This window comes from Geotrypetes seraphini, chromosome 4 (genome assembly GCF_902459505.1).
Source record: "Geotrypetes seraphini chromosome 4, aGeoSer1.1, whole genome shotgun sequence".
NCBI classification, from domain to species: domain Eukaryota; kingdom Metazoa; phylum Chordata; class Amphibia; order Gymnophiona; family Dermophiidae; genus Geotrypetes; species Geotrypetes seraphini.
The window spans coordinates 165,714,163-165,734,108 of record NC_047087.1 but is presented as its reverse complement, the minus strand read 5'-3'; the positions used below and the strand labels follow the sequence as shown (position 1 = coordinate 165,734,108).

The 19,946-nt window shown below is 40.7% G+C and overlaps 1 protein-coding gene across 1 annotated transcript in view; it reads left to right on the top strand.

Moving 5' to 3' along the window:
* CARMIL2 (capping protein regulator and myosin 1 linker 2) overlaps positions 1–19,946 on the top strand; it is a 582,193-nt gene that overhangs the window by 357,147 nt on the left and 205,100 nt on the right. The window contains exon 21 of the mRNA XM_033941489.1: positions 3,924–4,027. Coding sequence (XP_033797380.1) covers positions 3,924–4,027 — 104 coding nt within the window. The remainder of the gene's footprint in view (positions 1–3,923; positions 4,028–19,946) is intronic.

Sequence of the window (19,946 nt, the reverse complement as noted above, 5' to 3'; positions counted from 1 at the left end):
GGAAGCTATGTTTAAGAACTGGGAAACTACTCTCACCCTTCCCATAACTCCAAGAAAAATAGACTCTTTGTACAGAATACAATCACGTCCAGTTGCAGCACCAGTCTTTGCTGGTCAAATCCACTCTTTAAAAAATCCTCCAACACAAGAGTGTATGCTACTGCACCACCAGGTGGTGAAGGCCACACCATGGATAAGTTTGGGCGCCGACTTTTCCAGAACTCTGTGTTGACCAGCAGAGTTCTCAGCTATAAAGAGACTGGCTGATTTTGAGCAATATATTCCATCTGATCGACTTCCAGAGTTTCAAGAAACTACCCATAGTCTCCTTCAAATCAGAAAATTTATGACTAGATTTGCTTTTGATGCATTTGACATGAAATCTAGAGCATCTGCTATGTCTATAGCCATGAGACATCTCGCATGGCTTTGTGAGCTGTTTGGAGATAAAGTCAAGGATGCCATGCAAAGACTTACTCAACAAGAACAGATCTGGTCTACCTTAGCAGGGTCTAAGTCTAAGACTCAACCATCTAAATATTCCCAGAAACCTACTTACTCTTTCTATAAGAGCCATTATCCAGCAATCTCATCCTCTTCTAAACCTCTGCCAACAAAGAGACAAAGAGCACAGAAATCTCAAAAGTCTCAGCCTTCTGCTCCACAAAATTCAACTCAGTCTTTTTGACATGCTTCTAGAGAGCATAGCCGTCATTCCTCCAACTCAGCCACCTCCCCAGCCCATCAGAGGCTGACTTCTTTTGTATCATCAGCACTGGAGTCTCATTACAATGGGACACTTAGGTCTTCAAAGTCATACAAGAGGGGTTTACTCTCTTCATTTCATCACCATTCCTCCAAACAACCCTCCAAGAGAGTCCTCTTTCACATCTCAACAGACGCCCCTTCTTCTTCAGAAAATTGAAGCTCTTCTTCAACTAAATACCATAGAGATAGTATCCCATTCCAGAAAAATCAGGGGTTCTACTCCAGGTATTTTCTAATCCCAAAGAAGATGGGAGGTCTTTGTCCCATTCTCGACCTCTGAGCTCTCAACAAATATTTAGTAAAAGAAATGTTTCGCATGCTATCTCTGGGAACTCTATACCCACATCTAGAATGAAACGATTGGCTGTGCTCTCTATACATCAAAGAGGCCTACACACACATTCCCATAGTTCCGGAACACAGAAAGTTCCTTCAGTTTTGTGTAGGTTATCATCGTCTTCAATACAAAGTTCTGCCATTCGGTCTTGCTTCATCTCCAAGAGTATCCACAAAATGCCTAAGCAGCAACTCTGCATACACACCGGTTTCAAGTGTTTTCTTTTCTAGACACTTCAAGCAGTCTTCTCAGCTACACAGGTGATTATAACTCATCTCCAGCTTCTAGGTTTCAAATTCAATTTTCCAAAGTCTCATCTTCAACCCTCTCAAGTGTTGAAGTTCATAGGAGCCGTGCTCAACATGACTCTTGTATAAGCTTTCCTACCACAACAAAGACAAAACACCTTGCTTCAACTATACAATCATGTGTCCACTTTACAGAACATCTCAGCAAGGGAAATGATGCATCTCATGGGTCACATGGCATTCACAGTTCAGGTAACTCCCTTTACTTACTTCATCTCAGATCAGCTCAATGGAGCCTGGCATCTCAGTGGTCTCAGGCCACAGATTCAGTCACCTCGCCTCTTTGTCAACCGCTGCAATGGTGGTTGAAGCTGAAAAATCTCTTCAAAGGTTTGCTATTTCTCATCCCTCCACATCAGAGACTACTCACGATGGTCTACGGACTCACGGTATGTGGTCTGCTCGAGAGAAGGCATTCCATATTAACCTGTTAGAGCTGCGGGCAATTCATAAAGCTTTCAAAACATTTCAGGATCGTCTTTCCAACCAACTCCTCCTTGTTTGAACAGAAATCAAGTGACAATTTACTGCATCAACAACAAGAGCTCTCTTCTTTGTCAAGAAGCTGTACACATTTGGAACTGGGCAATTTCTCGAAATATATTTCTCAAGGTGAAATATGTGCAAGGGAAGCAGAATGTCCTGGTTGACAAGCTCAACAGATTTCTTCAGCCACACGAGTGGGCTCTGAATTCCAAAGTCTTGCTCCACATCTTCTCAATTTGAGGGATTCCTCAGATAGACCTGTTTGCATCTCCCCATAACCACAAGTTACCTCAATTTTGCTCCAGACAGTACTCTTTTCATTGCCTGAAAGCAGATGCTTTTCTTCTGGACTGGCCACACAAGTTCTATACATTTCCACCAATCCCTCTAGTTCTGAAGATGCCAATCAAGCTCAAACAACAATCAGCCACCATTATTCTCATAGCTCCTCAGTGATCCAGACAACCTTGGTTCTCCCTTCTATGTCAACTTAGTGTCAAGGATCCAGTTCCATAACAGATCTTTCCATCTCTACTCACTCAGAGTCAAGGTTTTCTTTTGCATCCCAGTCTGCAATCTCTGCACCTAACAGCTTGGTACCTCTCAACCTGACTTCAGAAGATTTCAATCTTTTTGACTCAGTACAAGCCATTATAGCTGCTTCTAGAAAGCCTTATACTCAGCAATGCTATTGACTCAAGTGGACACATTTCACTTCATGGTGTAATCTATTTCACCTGGATCCCTTCATGTCTATTCCTTTGGTATTAGACTACCTTCTCCATTTATCCAATTCTGGACTTAAAATCACTTCAGTTAGAGTTCACCTTAGTGCTATTAGTGCTTACCATGCTCCTTTCAACAATAAACCTTTAGCCACTCATCCACTTGTTTCCTGGTTTATGAAAAGACTCTTGAATTTAAAACCTCCACAAAAGCGCCTCCAGTTATCTGGGATCTCAATGTAGTCCTCACCACTCTGATGAAACCTCCATTTCAACCTATGGCAACTACTCATCTTAAGTTTCTCACCTGTAAAGAGGTCTTCTTGATTTCTCTCATTTCTGCCCATCGAGTAAGTGAACTTCAAGCATTGGTGTTGGACCTACCATTCACAGTATTCCATCATGATAAGGTGGTGCTCCACACTCATTCTAAATTCCCCCCGAAAGTGGTCACGGAATTTCATCTCAATCAATCCATTGTGCTACCAGTTTTTTTTCTCAAAGCCTCATGCTCATCTTGGAGAAACAGCTCTTCATACATTGGACTAAACCACACAGGTCTTCGCCTCAACTGTTCATCTCTTTTGATCCTAACAGGTTGGGTCTGCCTGTAACCAAATTAACTATTTCTACATGGTTAGCAGCCTACATTTCCTTTTGCTATGCTCAAGGGACATGTTACAGCACACAAGGTCTGAGCTATGACAGCATCAGTGGCTTTTTTGCATTCCACTCACTACTGTCTGGAATCCTATTCCAGACAAGATAGTCATTTCAACCAAGCAGTTTTACAGAATGTATTTTCTTTCTAATGGCCAGCTCTCCCACCATCCCATTCAGTAAGCTAAGAGTCCCACATGTGAGAATATGCTGCCTGCTTGTCCAAGGATAAAGCACAGTTACTTACCATAACAGGTGTTATCCAGGGACAGCAGGCAGATATTCTCACATCCCTTCCATCTCCCCTGGTTGGCGTATTCCATCTCACATCCCTTCCATCTCCCCTAGTTAGCTTCTTAGAGGAATCATGAACCAACCATGAAGGCACTTGTACGTGTGTGATGCAAACAGTCTCAAAGCTTCTTAAGAAGTTTAAAGTGACAGTACACTTTTAACACTGTCTGTACCGGGCTCTATGGATGATGTCACCCACATGTTGGAATATCTGCCTGCTGTCCCCGGATAACACCTGTTACGGTAAGTAACTGTACTGTTTACCACCAGAGCTCCTGTAATTGTTGCATTATTTGTACTGTCATGAGGAAATTTGAGGGACTGATCAGAAACAATGCATTCCAGGTACAGCCCTCAATATGGGAAAATGATGAGAACAGCGCCATTCTTAAAGTGGACGAAGGGTTAGAAGAGTTCTTCTCCAGAAAACTGATACAGGAAGAGCTGCCGTAAGTAGTCTGTTGATTATTACTAGTATGTAGTGAAAATTATTCAGTTAATAAAAGCCTAGTCTACAAGAGCATTTATATCTGTCAGTGTTCACCAACCCAGGCCTGATATCTCACCTTAAAATGCCCAGTTTTCAAGATAATCCACATTCAAATATCTCTCATGAGTATTCATGGTGGATACCTTGACAGACAGACCTGGTATATAGGACTCAAGGATAATGTTAGGAAACATTGACCTATAGTATAGAGTCAATTTATATTTTAACATTCTGTTAGAAGATCATAGGCCCTGATTCTATAAAGTCCACCTAAAGTTAGGCGCTGATTGAGCAATAGACTTAATTAGTGCCTGTACTGGCACTCAGCACGTCACAATCAGCTTTAATTGGACTTAATTACACTTAAAAAACTTGATTCTGTAAAAAGTAGGCACTTAACCCAAAACGCCTACAAAAAAGTGGATGTGGTAAAGGGCAGATCATGGGCTTATTTTGAGTTAGGCGCCTCTTTTGGATTCAGGTGTCATTAGGCTCTGATAACGGTGCCTAACTGTAGGCATAAAAAACCCTGGCATAAATTGGGGAAGCCTAAAAGTTAGAATGCTGAGTACCGCCTATGGTGTGATTCTATAATGAGCGCCTAACTTTTATAGAATTGGTGCCTATATCAGTGCTTAACTTTAGGCGGACTTTATAGAACCAGGGCCTTACTGTCTAATGCTTAAAAGTTTCTGAAGGCTTGTCCAAATGTGGTGTTAGGATATTAATGGTTTATGAAGAGAAGGTAATTGAGGAAAAGCAGAAAGTTTGAAAGCCAGATATATAAAGGTGTTTAGGTAGCTAAAATTGATAAAGATATATAGAACTAAGGGCTCCTTTTACAAAGCCGCGCTAGGGCCTTAACGTGCGGAATAGCACACACTAAATTGCTGTGCGCGCTAACCACTACCACCTCCTTTTGAGCAGGCAGTAGATTTTTGGCTAGCACACGCTATTGCACGCTAATCCGATGCGTGTGTTAAAAATGCTAGGGCACCTTTGTAAAAGGAACCCTAAGTTTATTGACCACCTGTGAATGTATAATTTCTCTATCTGAAGATTATCACACTTTATACAGATGGAGGAGCATTTTTGATATGACATCCAAGTCCAATTGTAGATGGTTTGCTGAAAATGTCTAAAATTCTCATCCTGAACACAGTAATTTTCGAACTGGAAAAAACATCTATTTTTTTTGTTTGTTTGTTTCAAAAATTGCTAAAAATTGCTATTTTCCAAACGGTTTTGTGCTCAGTATGTGTTTCTTTAGACATCATGTTAAAAAAAGTCCTAGAGAAAAACACACAAAACAAGCTTAGGGATGTCTGTCAGGCTACACAGACATCCCATCAAAAATAAACTTTCATAAAAATCACTCTCTTTAAGACAAGATGAAGGTGCTTAAATGCACAGCAATACTCTATTACTTTTTAGAAATAATAGTGCACAGACACAGACATCCCAGCAGAGCAGAGAGGCAGCCTAATGGTCAGTGCAGTGGACTTCATATAAAGGGACTCATTTACAAATCTCATCTTAACACATTTATTTTGTACTGTGAGCCCTCTGGGAACACCTAAACACCTACAGTACACCACTTCAGGTCTGCAGGTGTCTGCTATCTATTGGTAAAGTTCATATTTTATGGGCTTTAGAAGACTCACAATTTCTATACCAAGTGTATTCATTGGAGTGGGATATGGATCTGGGTCCCTTTCTCTACAGTCCATTGCACCATATATGTGAAGACAAAAAAAGAGGACACATGACTCCACCCCCAGCCCTACCCACACCACACCCCATGCCACACCCCAATCCCAAAGCTAAAATATTTCAATCAATTCCTTTTTTTATCTTTGTTGTCTGAGATTTATTTTTCCATCAGGTTAGTTACGGTTTCTCTTTTTTCTGCTTTCCTGTCTTCTGGAAATTCTTCTTCAAGTGGTTGTTGTCCATTGGTCTTTTCTTCTCTCTTGTCTTGTTCCATTCCCTTACTACAACTGCCTCTGACACATTAACCTTTCCATTGAGCTCTTTCCTTCTTTTTTTTTTAATTTCCTCTTTCTCTCTTCTCTTCACTTTTAATTTTTTTGTGTATGTTTTATTTTACTTTGTGCAGAATTGTTGGATACTACAGGTACTAAATTTTTAAATACATACCTGTCAAATTTCCATCTTCATTCGCCCACTCTTCTGTTCCATTCCATCTTCAGTCTATTCCCTATTACCATATTTTCACCCACTATAATCACTGTCCTCCATTCATTTCCCTGACAACCCCCTCCTCTCCCACATGATGCCACCATTCCCACCATGCTGCACCTCTCCTTCCCTTCCCTCTACCACCATGGCCAACATCCCTCTCTCTTGCATCCCTTTCCATCTGTTCCATCCTTCTTTCTCCATAACATCTAGTATTTCTCCCTTCCTCCTCTTTACCATCATGTCCAATTTCCCACTTTCTTCCTTTCCCCATGTGCACCATTTTTTTCCCTCCTCCTCCATGCAATCCATGGTCCAAACATTCTCCCTTTTCTTCCCTCCCCCACTGGCAGCATCTCTTTCCCTCCCTACCAACACCTCCCCCCAGCCCGTCCAGCATTTTTCAGGACCTTACAGGCCTTTCCCTTCAGGCTGCTGGCAGCATTTCTTCATACACACTGCTGGCGGCTGACCCGGAAGCCTTCCCTCTGATGCATTTTGCATCAGAGGGAGAGCTTCCCTCTGACACAAGCCCTCCCTCTGATGCAAAATGAATTCGAGGGAAGGCTTCCGGGTCAGCCGCTGCCAGTGTATAGGAAGGAACCCTGCTGGCGGCCTGAAGCAAGCAAGTGTGGAGGGGATCCCTTAGACCTGAAGGTGGTCCTCGCAGGATTCCCACTGCCCCTGTTCCAGTGTGGCTCTCTAGGGGGAGTCAGGAAAGCTGGCTATTCTCAGACAGACTTCCCCATTTAAAAAACAAAGTCTGGGCATCCGGACACTCCTCAGAAAACAGGACATGTCCAGGTTTTCCCAGAACACTTGAACTAGCTTGCTACTCTAATAGGAATGGCCATAATATCTGAAATTGTCACAGAACCTGGTTTATATTGACACTGTCACATGTTTGGGTGGGGGGAAGGGGTCAGTGACTACTGAGAGATTAAAGGGGTCATGCTTTAATCCCTCAAGTAGTCAGCTGGTCAGTTAGGGCAGGGTTTATCAATGCGAGGGGTACGCGTGTTGCTTGTTGGGAGTATGCGGGCTGACCACCGCCCAGCCCCCGCCGCTGCTGCTCCCTGCCCAGCCGCTGCCCGGCACCGCTGTTGCTTACCGCCCAGCACCGCTGCTGCTCCCCACCCGCCACCACCGCCTCAACTGTAGGAAGGGCCAGGCATGTACAGCGATTGCACACTGCTGGCCCACAAGCCTTCCCCTCCACGTCAAATCTGATATCAGAGAGCCAGCCAACTGATGTTGGGGGAAGGCTTGTGGGCCGGTGGCGTGCAATCACTGCACGCAACTGGTCCTTCCCTTCCTGGATTTGCTACAGCAATGGGCGGTGAGCGGCAGCAGACCGGGGAGAGGAAGAATCAGCGGCAGGTAGGCCAGGCTTTGGCGTGGCAGGAAGGGAGGGAGGAAGGCAGACAGGCAGGCTGGCTTCAGGGGAGGGGATGGGACAAAGGCTGGAAGGCAGTGAGTGGGACATAGGAAGGAGAGAAAGAGGGAGAGAGAGGCAGAGAAAGACTAGGGGGGGGGTTGTAAGCAGAAGAAAGAGAGAGAGAGAGAAAGGCCTGGACCAAAGGGAAAAGACAGGAGGCAGATGCTGAACTATGGGAGGTGCAGACAGAGGGGAGAGACCCTGAGGAAGAACAGAGAGATATACGATCATAACAGAAGAGGGAGAGAGAGGGAGACCTGGAACAAAGGTGGTAGGTTCAAAGGGGAACTAACACTGGATCTGGCGAGGGTGTAAGCAGAGGAAAAAGAGAGACCTGGATCCAAAGGGGATGGGGCTGGATTGTGAAAGATATGGATATGAAGAAAGAAAGAAAGAAATATTGGATGCATAGTCAGAAGGAAGTGCAACCAGAGACTCATGTAATCACCAGACAACAAAGGTAGGAAAAATGATTTTATTTTCAATTTAGTGATCAAAATGTGTCTATTGAGAATTTATATTTGCTGTCTATATTTTGCAGTATATTTGTCTATTTTTCAATAGTTGTTACTGAGGTGACATTGCATATTTTAAAGTCATCTGCCTTGATATCTTTGAAAACCCCACAAATATAAATATTAACATTTTCTCTCCATACAGTATGCTTTGTTGTTTTTTTAAAAAAAATTTGTGGTTACCATTATGTATTAATAAGATTATATTGTGTATATATGAAAAATGGATGGAAGAAATTGCATTACAATTAGTATTATTATTATGGGGTGGGGTCAGGTGTGCAGTTTGGATTGGTCTGGGGTGGAGTTTGGCAGGGAGTACTCGCTTGGTATTTGTTAGGCTTAGGGGTATTGGGCTTGAAGAGGTTGAGAAACACTGAGTTAGGGTACTTTTTTGTTGACTTAGTTATGATTGAACAGCAAAACCAAAAAGAGACTGCAGAGATGATATACAAAAAGGCAAGACTTTTATTTAAACCAATAAACAATTTATATTAAAAGAAGATGGTTCACTTTGTGTTTGAGACCTTGAGGACGTGGATGGCATATCGCATCTCCACATACAGGGTATTTCATGCTAGTAACTCATACACAGACATGTAATTTAATGAAAATAATATTTATTCAATTTATATCCAATTAAACTTAAGGTTCAAATTAAAATTAAGATTACATTGCTAATTAATTGTATGCTTTACATAAATTGCCAACTCCATAAAACATTCTGTGTGAGGGGGGGTGTCCTGTCTCGCCCAAGCCTGACTGGCCCAGGAGAGAGAGGAATCTCCCCCCAGATCAGAAGCTTGTGCCTTCTTATGTATTCTCGTAGTGACCAATAATACATCATTTGAATCTTCCAATGTTCAATTAACACGTCACTGGAAAAAGGTTAGACTTATTTGAACAAAGGCTTTCCTTTTAACTTTTATAGATAACAGGCTTAAAGAAAAGTTTTACAAAATTATATACATGCTTACAGCAATTTCTGAATAGGCATAAATTATTATAACTCTCATACCCAGTATCTTTAGGAGTCTGAATCAAAAATAGTTCTCTGTGTCTATAGGAACTCATTCTCTGGAAAAGTTGACAGTTTCAGGTTTCACAGACACACAAAAGAAAACCCATGCACAGCAGCAGCTCTGCCCCCAAATGAGAGCAGCCAATGGGCAGACCAGATGTTCTTTATCTGTCGTCATTTACCATGTTACTTCTCTGCTGCCTGGAAAAACTGACAGGTTCTTTAATACCTTTGTTTAAAGTCACAAGGTTTTTCTAAGACCAGCCTATAACCAGACAATATTCTTGCATTTAAAAAATCTTCCATTTTAAAGTTAGTTACATCTCATGTTCCTATACCAAGCAAGGTCAAAATAGTTGACCTCCTATATCCTGGCCTCTAGAGGGTTTCCATGGTAACAGTTCCTTCAGCCTTAATTTAATAATTTCCATATGTCGTATCTCAGGATTTCTCAAAGTTTAAAATATAAAGTTTGCAAAACAATTTTATGTTTAAACATACATATACAAACACACACAATCACACACATAATCTGGGGCCCCAACCATTTGAAACATGGACCATGTCGGGTCCTGTCTTCTCACAAATGAGAACCACCGTTTGGACAACAACATTTTATTGACTCTAATAAAGTTCCTGTGTGCTGTACCTCTTTTCTGTGTTCCCTCTCAGAAACAGTTGTATCTGGAGGCAACAAGGAAGAATACTTTCTTATGTGCAGGGCCGACAGAATGGAACATACTTCCAATGCCTCTCCAATAGCAGAAAGACATTTCAAATAAAAATAACCTCTTGAGACACCATATCTTTTGTCAGATAAAATACACACTCTAATGTCTGTGATAATTGAATTATGTTAAATTTGTATCATGTTTTAATTATGTATGTTTGATTGTCATCTGCTTTGAATAAAAGCAGAATATAAAGAATAAACCATAAACTATTAGAAATACATAGATAAATGATCATGAAATTATTATGAGGTGAACTGTATCTATTTCAGTAGGTTATTCATTCATATTTGGACAACTTTTCTTCTATACTTTATTGAAAGGGGAAAATAATCATTACTTTAATAAAAATTTAAATAGTTGTATTTAACCAAAATAACAGCATTCTTGTATTTGCTTAAACATCCTTGTTAACCGATGTGGTTAAACAAAATATCTTTAAATAAAAACCTTAGACTATCAGCCAGGTCCATTTATGAAAAATTTAAAATACTGTAGCTCACTCATCTTTATTTTCTTGTTTGTTCATAATCTGGAAGATAAAAACATACTTTCCTGTTTTATTGAATCCCAATTTGGAATGAATGAATCCAGAGGAAGAGAATATTCTTTCTAATGCTGGAAGAAGAAGCTACTGCTTTTGAAAGTCAAATTATTACTTCAACAGCCTCAAAATCCAAGTGCTTATTAAGTGACTTTCACCAATTCACTGGTATGACTTTCTTTAAAATGTAATCAGCAAACCTATATTTCTTGAATGGTCCTCCTTTAGCTCTGAAGTTTATTATAGTTGGCATTACAGATGGATGATTCCTGGATACCCATGGCATAGCTAACTCCTCTTCAGAACTTAAGGGTTGACCCTGTTACAAGATATTGACAATATGTGCAAGAAAATGAGCTGGAGGCAGTGCTTGTCCCATTCATTTTTTTTTTTAATTCTTGTAATTTAATTCTGTCATTCTGCAGTTCTGTTGTTAAGTGCACACTCAGTTCCTTCCAAATTTCAACAGCACCAGCATTAAAACAGCTATTTATCTGAAATGGGTTTCAGGATTCTTAGCATATCTTCAATATTTCTCTTAAGCCCAATATTGGGGAGTTTGGCTGTAACAGTGCTATTTATTTTCTCTTGATTTTGATCAAAAACTGTCATCAGAATAGGCCAGTTTTTTATATACTGCTCAAAAGAGTCCATTATAGAGGGCTCCTTTTACTAAGGTGCGTTAGGGCCTTAACATGCGGAATAGCATATGCTAAATAGTTCTAGCTGCGTAGCGTGGGTTTAGCGCACGCAAAAATCCTGCATGCGCTAAAAACACTAGCGCACCTTAGTAAAAGGAGCCCAGAGTTCCATCTAACATCTTGTGCGAGTGTTAGCTTGGTTCTACCCATTCTCTTCAGAGTTGCTGCTGCAAAATAATTGTTATGAAAGTATTTAGCAATTTCAACATTATTCTTTATTTTTGGGACACTAAAATATTTGGCTCGGAGGTGCAGCAAATGAGCAACCATATGTTATTAGCTTGGCATTCTCTTCATGGTCTTCTAAAATTCTTCTCATCATGGATATATTAGTAGAATTGTCTGTGACTAAACTTCATACTAGATAGTTGAATTTTGTTCATATTTCATTATAGCTTTTAATACTACTTCCTGTAAGTATTCTGCTATATGTACATTTCTAGTGATAGCAATTGTTTCTGCAAGAAAGACATTCTCTTCTTCTGTTGTTATACAAGCACATTCAACAGGATCATTGTGGACAATTCTCCACCCATCGAGACTTAGATTAACAATTTTACCCTCTAGATCTGTTGCACATTGCTCCATTTCTCTGTCATACACATTATCTGGGAATTTCTCTGCATAATCTGCTCTGCTAGGTGAAATGTATTCTGGTCTCAGTGACAGAACTATATTAATGAAGTGTGAGCTTTCAATCAGACAGAAAGAGTTTGTCACATAAACTGGGCAGTTTTTTCATCAATTACCTCTTTTTTTAATTTACTGTTTTTTATCACTAATTTATCTATGGTGATTTCTGGATGATCAGAATTTTTTCTTTCTTTTAGGTAATATACTGTGTATATGTGATGTATATGATGTGACTGAAACACTGTCCTGGGCAGATAGATAACTCTGAAACTGTAGAACAAGAGGATGGTGATCTCAAACGTGGATAATTTCCAGAATCATTTAGATTACAGTGGTGCCTCACACAACGAACTTAATTCGTTCCAGGAGCAAATTTGTTATGCGAAAAGTTCGTTATGGGAAACGCGTTTTCCCATAACAATACATGTTAAAAAAAATTATTCGTTCTGCAGCATAAAATATGCTAAGATGACATAAAAAAAGATAAATTTGTCAAAATGGTGAAAATGGTGGTCTTGCTGAGGCCAAACTCTTTGACGAGGTCACACTATTTTACCCCACATTCACTCCTTCTAATTATTTCCCGTTTCATTTCAACAGAAATCACCTTCCTGCTTTTTTTAGAAGCCATGATATATAAAAAATATTGAGTTTATCTTAAAAGGACGACTGCCGTGATACGTGCGTGCGTGCGTGATTTAATTCGTAATGAAGAACGATTGCCGCGATACGTGCTAAAGTTAAGCGCAGTGACTAACGACTGCCTGCAGTGCCTGCGCGGAAGGATGCAATACATCGGCAGCGATCGTGGAAGCTCGGGCAACTTCGTTGTGTGAAACGAAGTTCGTTGTATGAATCATGACATGAAGTTCGTTGTGTGCAGCGTCCGCTGTGCGAGGCGTTCTTTATGCGAGGCACCACTGTACATAGTAACATAGTAGATGATGGCAGATAAAGACCTGAATGGTCCATCCAGTCTGCCCAACCTGATTCAATTTAAATTTTTTAAATTTTTTCTTCTTAGCTATTTCTGGGTAAGAATCCAAAGCTCTACCCGGTACTGTGCTTGGTTCCAACTACTGAAGTCTCCGTCAAAGCTCATCCAGCCCATCTACACCCTCCCAGCCATTGAAGCCCTCCCCAACCCATCCTCAACCAAAAGGCCATATACAGACACATACCGTGCAAGTCTGCCCAGTACTGGCCTTAGTTCTTCAATATTAATTTTTATTTTCTGATTCTAGATCCTCTGTGCTCATCCTACACTTCTTTGAACTCCGTCACCGTTTTTCTCTCCACCACCTCTCTCTGATGATAGATTCCCCTGAACAAAAAAGTCAATGTTGTTATTTTATTATTGATCTATTTCTCCTTATTAGTATTACTCATTATATTTACTGTTATTCAGTACTGTCCAAAAAAGGAATATTTGCTTGTTTCAACTCTTTATTTCATCATAACAACTGTATCAAAATGACGGTAAAATGTTGTAATAATAACAAATATATTTTTGCTTAAATATGACAATTCCTCAGGGCATTCTTTAAAAAATATGATGAAATCAAAACATTTAACAAACTGGAAATCCTGTCTGTTGAAACATGTTCCTTTTGTCATCTTCATCATAGCTGTTCTCATGATGTTTCAGGCCTAGCATTTCTTTGTTGCAGTGTTTGCATTTTCCTTGCATACTTGCCTTATCCATATTTAAAGGAACTTCATTAAAATATTCCCAAACTGTGCCTCTTTTATGACCTGCTGCCATTATGGGTTTTTTCCTCTAAGGAAAGAATAATATGATAACTCACAGACTATATACACAAAGATCCCAAGACTTGTAAAGTATTCTGTTCAAAAGGTTTCACTGTCATTTTTACTGTTTACCCCTCCCTCACTCCTCACACTTAGCTTCTTGTGTAGATATATAAACTTAAACACTGACAATTGCTGGCTAAATTAGCCCCATATATTCACTGGCACTGAATAACTGCTCCCGGAGCTTATGCAGATCCCAGCCAGTATTCAACCAGGGCTCACATAAGATAGTTTGGGGTTCCTGGCTGAAATTGGCAGGGGCCCACATAACATTTTAAAGATAGAAATCTTTCTGACACCCCTAAACATCCCTCCCATCTACCTGAAACAGCTGCCCTCCATCTGATCCCCCTCTCTCTGGCAAGGAAAGAAACCCCATCTCACAACTCTGGTCCTGATAGGCTTCCCTGTGCCCACCTGGGATCCCAAAGTACCATGACACTGCTGCTAGAAGTTGCAGCAGTCACTAGTGGCAGGAGTGAGTAGGCTTCGCTCTTGCTCCCATTGTCTCTGCTGGACCACCAGGGATCCCATGTAGGCCCTGGGATCTGAAGTGGGAGGGTATTGGAAACAGGGGGACAGGAAGGAAGGCAGCTATATGGGGTAGATGGGAGGGAGATTGAGAGGGGGGAATAGGAAAGGCTGCTATCTAGAATTTTATGCAGGTCTCAGTTGAAATTCAGCTGTGGCCTACTTAGCTAACCAAATTAATTTAGGACAGTTTTGAAGCTGTCCTATATTCACCAGATTATCTATTCTGGTGCCCCAACTCTGCCCCATTTACCACCTCTGACCTGCTCATTTTAAATGTGGCCAGTCAGAGCTGATATTCACTGGCACTGCCTTAAGTACCACTGAATATTAATGGTTGAGTAGCCTCAATTTAAGTGAACAGGAACCTCTCCTGCCTGTTTGAATCACTTTGAAAATGGACCCAAAAGCATTCAAATTAGTTTCAAACATAAATGATCCCTGGTCTTGCAGCACTAATAAAATATTATAAAATGTAGTGCAGTCCTGACCAAATCACCCAGCTACTGAGAATTGATAGCCAAAAGGGGCTGAAAAATAACAAGAAAACCATTTAAACACTCTACAGGGGTTTCATAGTCCTGTGCTGGCCACTGTGAAATGTTGGGAAATTTCAGCTCTCCTGTGTAGTTCCTTGAATGCTCTAGTAGTAGATAAATATTTACTTGAAATGAGAAACCTCTCAACTATGTGGTCTGTGCTTCAAGCAACCTTTTGAGAGCTTTTTAAAGGCTGGTCTCCAACTTCTTGGGCTGACCGGTCCAAACAGTTCCTTCCTTCTCCTAATCACTAAGTGAAATTTGTACAGTTGTATGGCTATGTTACGGCTATATTTTTGAGGCATATATCTTCTTTCTTTTTTTGTTTTTCCTTTATCCACAGGAAGGGAGAAGGAGGACCCCGGTTCATAAGTACGAGTCTGACATAAATTGGACGTTCTTAAACCGGGGACTGCCTGTGTATATATATATATATAAGATATATAGATATAGATTGTTCAACCAGGCTGGGAGACTTGAACAGCAGGGCCAAAAGAATTACCAGAATGGACTCCTTCTCCCAATATGACTCGGCAAGGGATTTCATTCTGTGAATTCAAATAAATAGACATGGAAAAAGCCGTGTAATAAGCAAATTCATGTTTATTAATGCCTTTCATGTCTGGGGAGAGCCATACGCATTATCAAATTTTCTGCTCTCCAAAGGAGAAATCCAAGACAAAGAAATATATACCATATGTTACATCATTGTAATAATTATCATACATTAGAATACAATGGCACAGTTGATCACTTGACTTCCTTCCCAAGAATACATCACGTCAGGTTACATTTAAATCCTAAATTTGCCAATGTTAAGCCCAATTTTTTAAACCCAGCAGGTGGCAGTATTTCACTTTTCCTATCCTTATACCTTCTGAATGAACTTTTCTAATTAGCTTTTGTGTTAATTTGTGAGAATTCGTGGGAGCCAGTAAGGAAGCCGCTCAGCACCGAGAAGCAGTGCCAAATTGCGCTGCTGCTCGTGCCGCTAATTTGGACTAAGTGGATCCACGCAGCCAGTTAGCAGCGGGGCAGGAGTTCAGTAAGCTTGCTCCTGCCCGCTGCACCTCCATCAGATCGATAGAGGTAGGAAGATAGGGCAGGGAGGAGGAGGAGGGGCAGAGCCTGGTCTCGGCAGCCTTAAAAAATTCTGGGAGGAGGCATTGACCCGAATATAAACCTCTAACTATGAACCCAACATCTTCCTGGCTTTGGCCATTGCCTTTTCTACCTGTTTTGCCACCCTGAGATCATCAAACACAATCACCCCCAAGTCCCGCTCTTCTTCCATGCACTGAAATTATTTGCCTCCTATACTATATCATTCTCCTGGATTTATGCAGCCCAAGTGCATGACCCTGCATTTTTTTAGCATTAAATGTTAGTTGTCAATTACCTAACCATTCTTCAAGCTTTGCCAGATCCTGCCTCATGTAATCCACACTTTTCAGGGTGTTTACCCTATTACAGAGCTTGATATCAACCACAAAAAGACAAACTTCAGAGGAACATGTGTTTTGGGATCTCTCCCATTTGTCTTCTTTTTTGACTACAAAGAGGACTTCTCATTCATCTATGGAAGAGGCATCAATTTTGGATAGAGGTGATAATTGATATGCTCTCTTGATCATTATAGTTTTCCTCTTTTTGTCTTTAAATTCCTTTGGGGTATCCTCCCCCCAAGCTTTTTCTTTGTTCCTCCAAACAATAGTATTGGAATTCTCTCACTTGTATGCCTGAGCTAAGAAATTGTTTTTGTCTATTGTATTATCCTGACTGAATGAAGTTTTCTTTCTTTTTATATTGGCTTTTCTGTACAAGTTATTTGCTTGTTTATTCTTTTGCAATGCTATAAATATTTTTTTTAAAGACACACAGATTTTTACCAAACTATACCAGCACTAACTCCCAAGATTCAACAACCTTACCTAGACACTAGACCCTAGAAGACCAGCACCTACAATTGAAAAATATAGATTAAACTAGACTGCTACAAATCCTCACACAGAAACTATATGCTAGCAGAATACCTCATGCAAACACAGACGACTTTCACTAAATGCAGAAAAAGGGACTAAAGTAGAAATAGAAGTACCAAGAAATAGAAACTCCAAGAAACCATTTTCAGCAGTGGAACACTGAAGAAAGAACAGAAATGCTATTGTCCTGTGTTGAGCAAAATACAAAGGCACAAGAAATGCACATTATATTCCAGTAATTAACAACTTGAAATAAAATGCTTCTGTATACCTTTATCTGATTTTTTTTTTCTAATGGTCTTGCTCTTTCTTCCATCTTCTCCTTGTTAATATTTTTCTAAGTCCTTTTCCAGGATCTATTTTCTGGTTGTTGTTGTTTTTCATCCTGTCTTCTTTCCTTCCTGCCATCTTTTCAATCTGAAAATAACCGTTCATCTTTTTTTCTCCATTTCTTCAAGCTGCCTCTCTATCTGTCCAGAGCTAGATCTTATTCTTCCTTTCCCCTTTCTTTTTCCCCTGTAGTCTTCAGTCTCTCTCATTTTACTTCTCACCTACAGTATATAGCAGCTTTCCATCTCGTACTTTGAGTTCCCCCTTTTCCCTTTCTGATATTCCAAACCCAACCCTACCCTTACCCATAGGCAAGTGGTAACTCAGATATTTAGGGAGGCAAAAGTGGAGCTGGGGCTAGATGAGGTGGGCAGGAGTAGGATGGGGCATATTGAGGCGTTAAAAATCCTTGGGGTGGGGGGATGACACCTATGTCAGCAGAAAGAGACCCTTACACTGTGTTGCTCTGGTGTAGCTAGACTGCCTATTTGCTCCCCCTTCCTTCCCCCCGCACCTCTGAAACTGATAACAATATACACACTGAATAAATCTCAGAGAATCATGTGCCAAAAATCAAAATGATGCACTTACTTCTTCCTATTGGCCATGTGAATAATGGCTTTTAGGAGCACTGTAGCAAAAATCCTATGGTTACCCGCAACTATTTGCCTGTCAATGTTTTTGGTAGATGAGTGAATGATCACCAAGTTTTAGATCTACTGGTCTTTAGTTTATTATTGAGCTACCACACATGTTTAGAACATATATTTTCTTTACCTAATTGCTAAAGCAGCAGAATGAGAACAAGAGAAACTAGCGTTCAAATTCCACTACAGTTTGACAAGTCACTTAACTTTTCACTACCTCTGGTACAAATTTAGACTTTAAATTCTCCTACTGTACCTTAAAGTAGCTCACATTGAGTTACTACTGAGAAAGGCATGAGCTAAGTCTAAATCTTAAATCCATTATGAGGCATACTGCAAAACCCTACAAAGGCCACTCAAGACCTATAAGGAAATTCTACAATGCTATAGTAGCAATAACTTCCAGGAATCATATAATTAGGGCCTACCTAACAAAACATTAGAAACATAGAAACATGATGGCAGATAAAGGCCAAATGGCCCATCCAGTCTGCCCATCTGCAGTAACCATTATCTCTTCCTCTCTCTAAGAGATCCCACATGCCTATCCCATGCTTTCTTAAATTCAAACACAGTCTCTGTCTCCACCTCCTCTTCTGGTAGACTGTTCCATGCATCTACCACCCTTTCTGTAAAAAAAATATTTCCTTAGATTACTCCTGATCCTATCACCTCTTAACTTCATCTTATGCTCTCTCCTTCCAGAGCTTACTTTCAAATGAAAGAGACTCGACTCATGCGCATTTACACCATATAGGTATTTAAAAGTCTCTATCATATCTCCCCTTTCCCGCCTTTCCTCCAAAGTATACATATTGAGATCAGCAGTTGACACAATGCATTATGGTTTGTTATTAGATCGATTAGAGACGTGGAGGGGCATAATCGAAAGGGACATCAAAGTCTGTTTACGTCCATCTCGCAAGACACATTTTCGAAAGATACGTCCAACTTTTTTTAGTTTCGAAAATCGTCTAATTATACGTCCTGCCGATCTGATCGTCCAAGCCACTAAATCGTCCATCTTTATACCACATTTTCGTCCAACTTTCCATCCAAGTCCAAAACGCCTAGAACAAGCCCTGTTGGATGTGGGAGGGGTCTGCAAAGTGATGGACTGCACACCCAACATGGCACCTAAATAGTGGGGTACCTTACAGGGCACTGCTGTGAACTTCACAAAAAGGGTGCCATGTCTTCTCCTTCCTACCGCTCCCTTATAGGTTACGGTAAGCCCCCCAAACCACCTCCAGAATCCCCTAGACCCACTTATCTACCACCCCAATAGCCCTTATGGCTGCAGGAGCCAAATATGCCAGTAAAAAAGAGTTTTGGGGTGTATAGGGCAGTGCACATGTTTAAGTATCAATGCAGTGATTACAGGGGCTTATGGGCATGGGTCCTCCTCTCTATGTGTCCCTAACCCACCCCCAAGATGACTTAAGCTGCCTCTGTGCTGGACAACAAGGCTTTCCTATGCCAGGCGGCTAAGTGATGATGGTCTGGAGGCGGAATTTTAAAGTTGTGAATAAAATTTTTATTGGGGTGGGGGGGGGGGTCGTTGATCACTGGAGTAGTGTGTGGGGTCTGTTTTATGTGTTTTCAGTGTTTATATGGTGACTTTAGGTGGGTTTTTGTGACTTAGACCATGTTTATAATGGTCTAAGTCACAACGTCCAAGTTCCGTCTAGGCTCGGTTATACATGCTGTATAACTAAATCTAAGCCGGCCCACATCCCGCCCAACTTCCGCCCTCGACACTCCTCCCGAAACGCACCATTTAGCTTTGGTCGTTCAGCGGCACTATGAAGGCCTAGGTCGTTTAGAAATACGTCCAAGACCCGTTTTTATTATCGGCACTTGGACGTTTTTGAGAAATGTTCGTCCAAGTGCCGACTTAGGCCGGTTTTTGGACGTTTTTCTCTTTCGATTATGAGCCCCACTGGCTCTTGAGGGGAAAGTATTAGACTGGTTTAGATCTTTTCTGACTGTTAGAATGTTTCGCATTGAGAGTGATCAGGGTGTTTCATCTTGGATAAGAAAAGGTTCGGGAGTCATACAGGGATTGTCTTTTTTAATATTTATGTGTTTTCCCTATGCAAGCTTTTATTCGGATTGGGTGCCTCTTATAAAGTTTCTTTTTCCAACTGGTGGATTGATTGATAACTCTCAAGATTTCCTGAAACTTTGTTTAATGACAAATTGCTGGATGTTAGCAAATAAACTAAAATTAAATGTATCCAAAACTC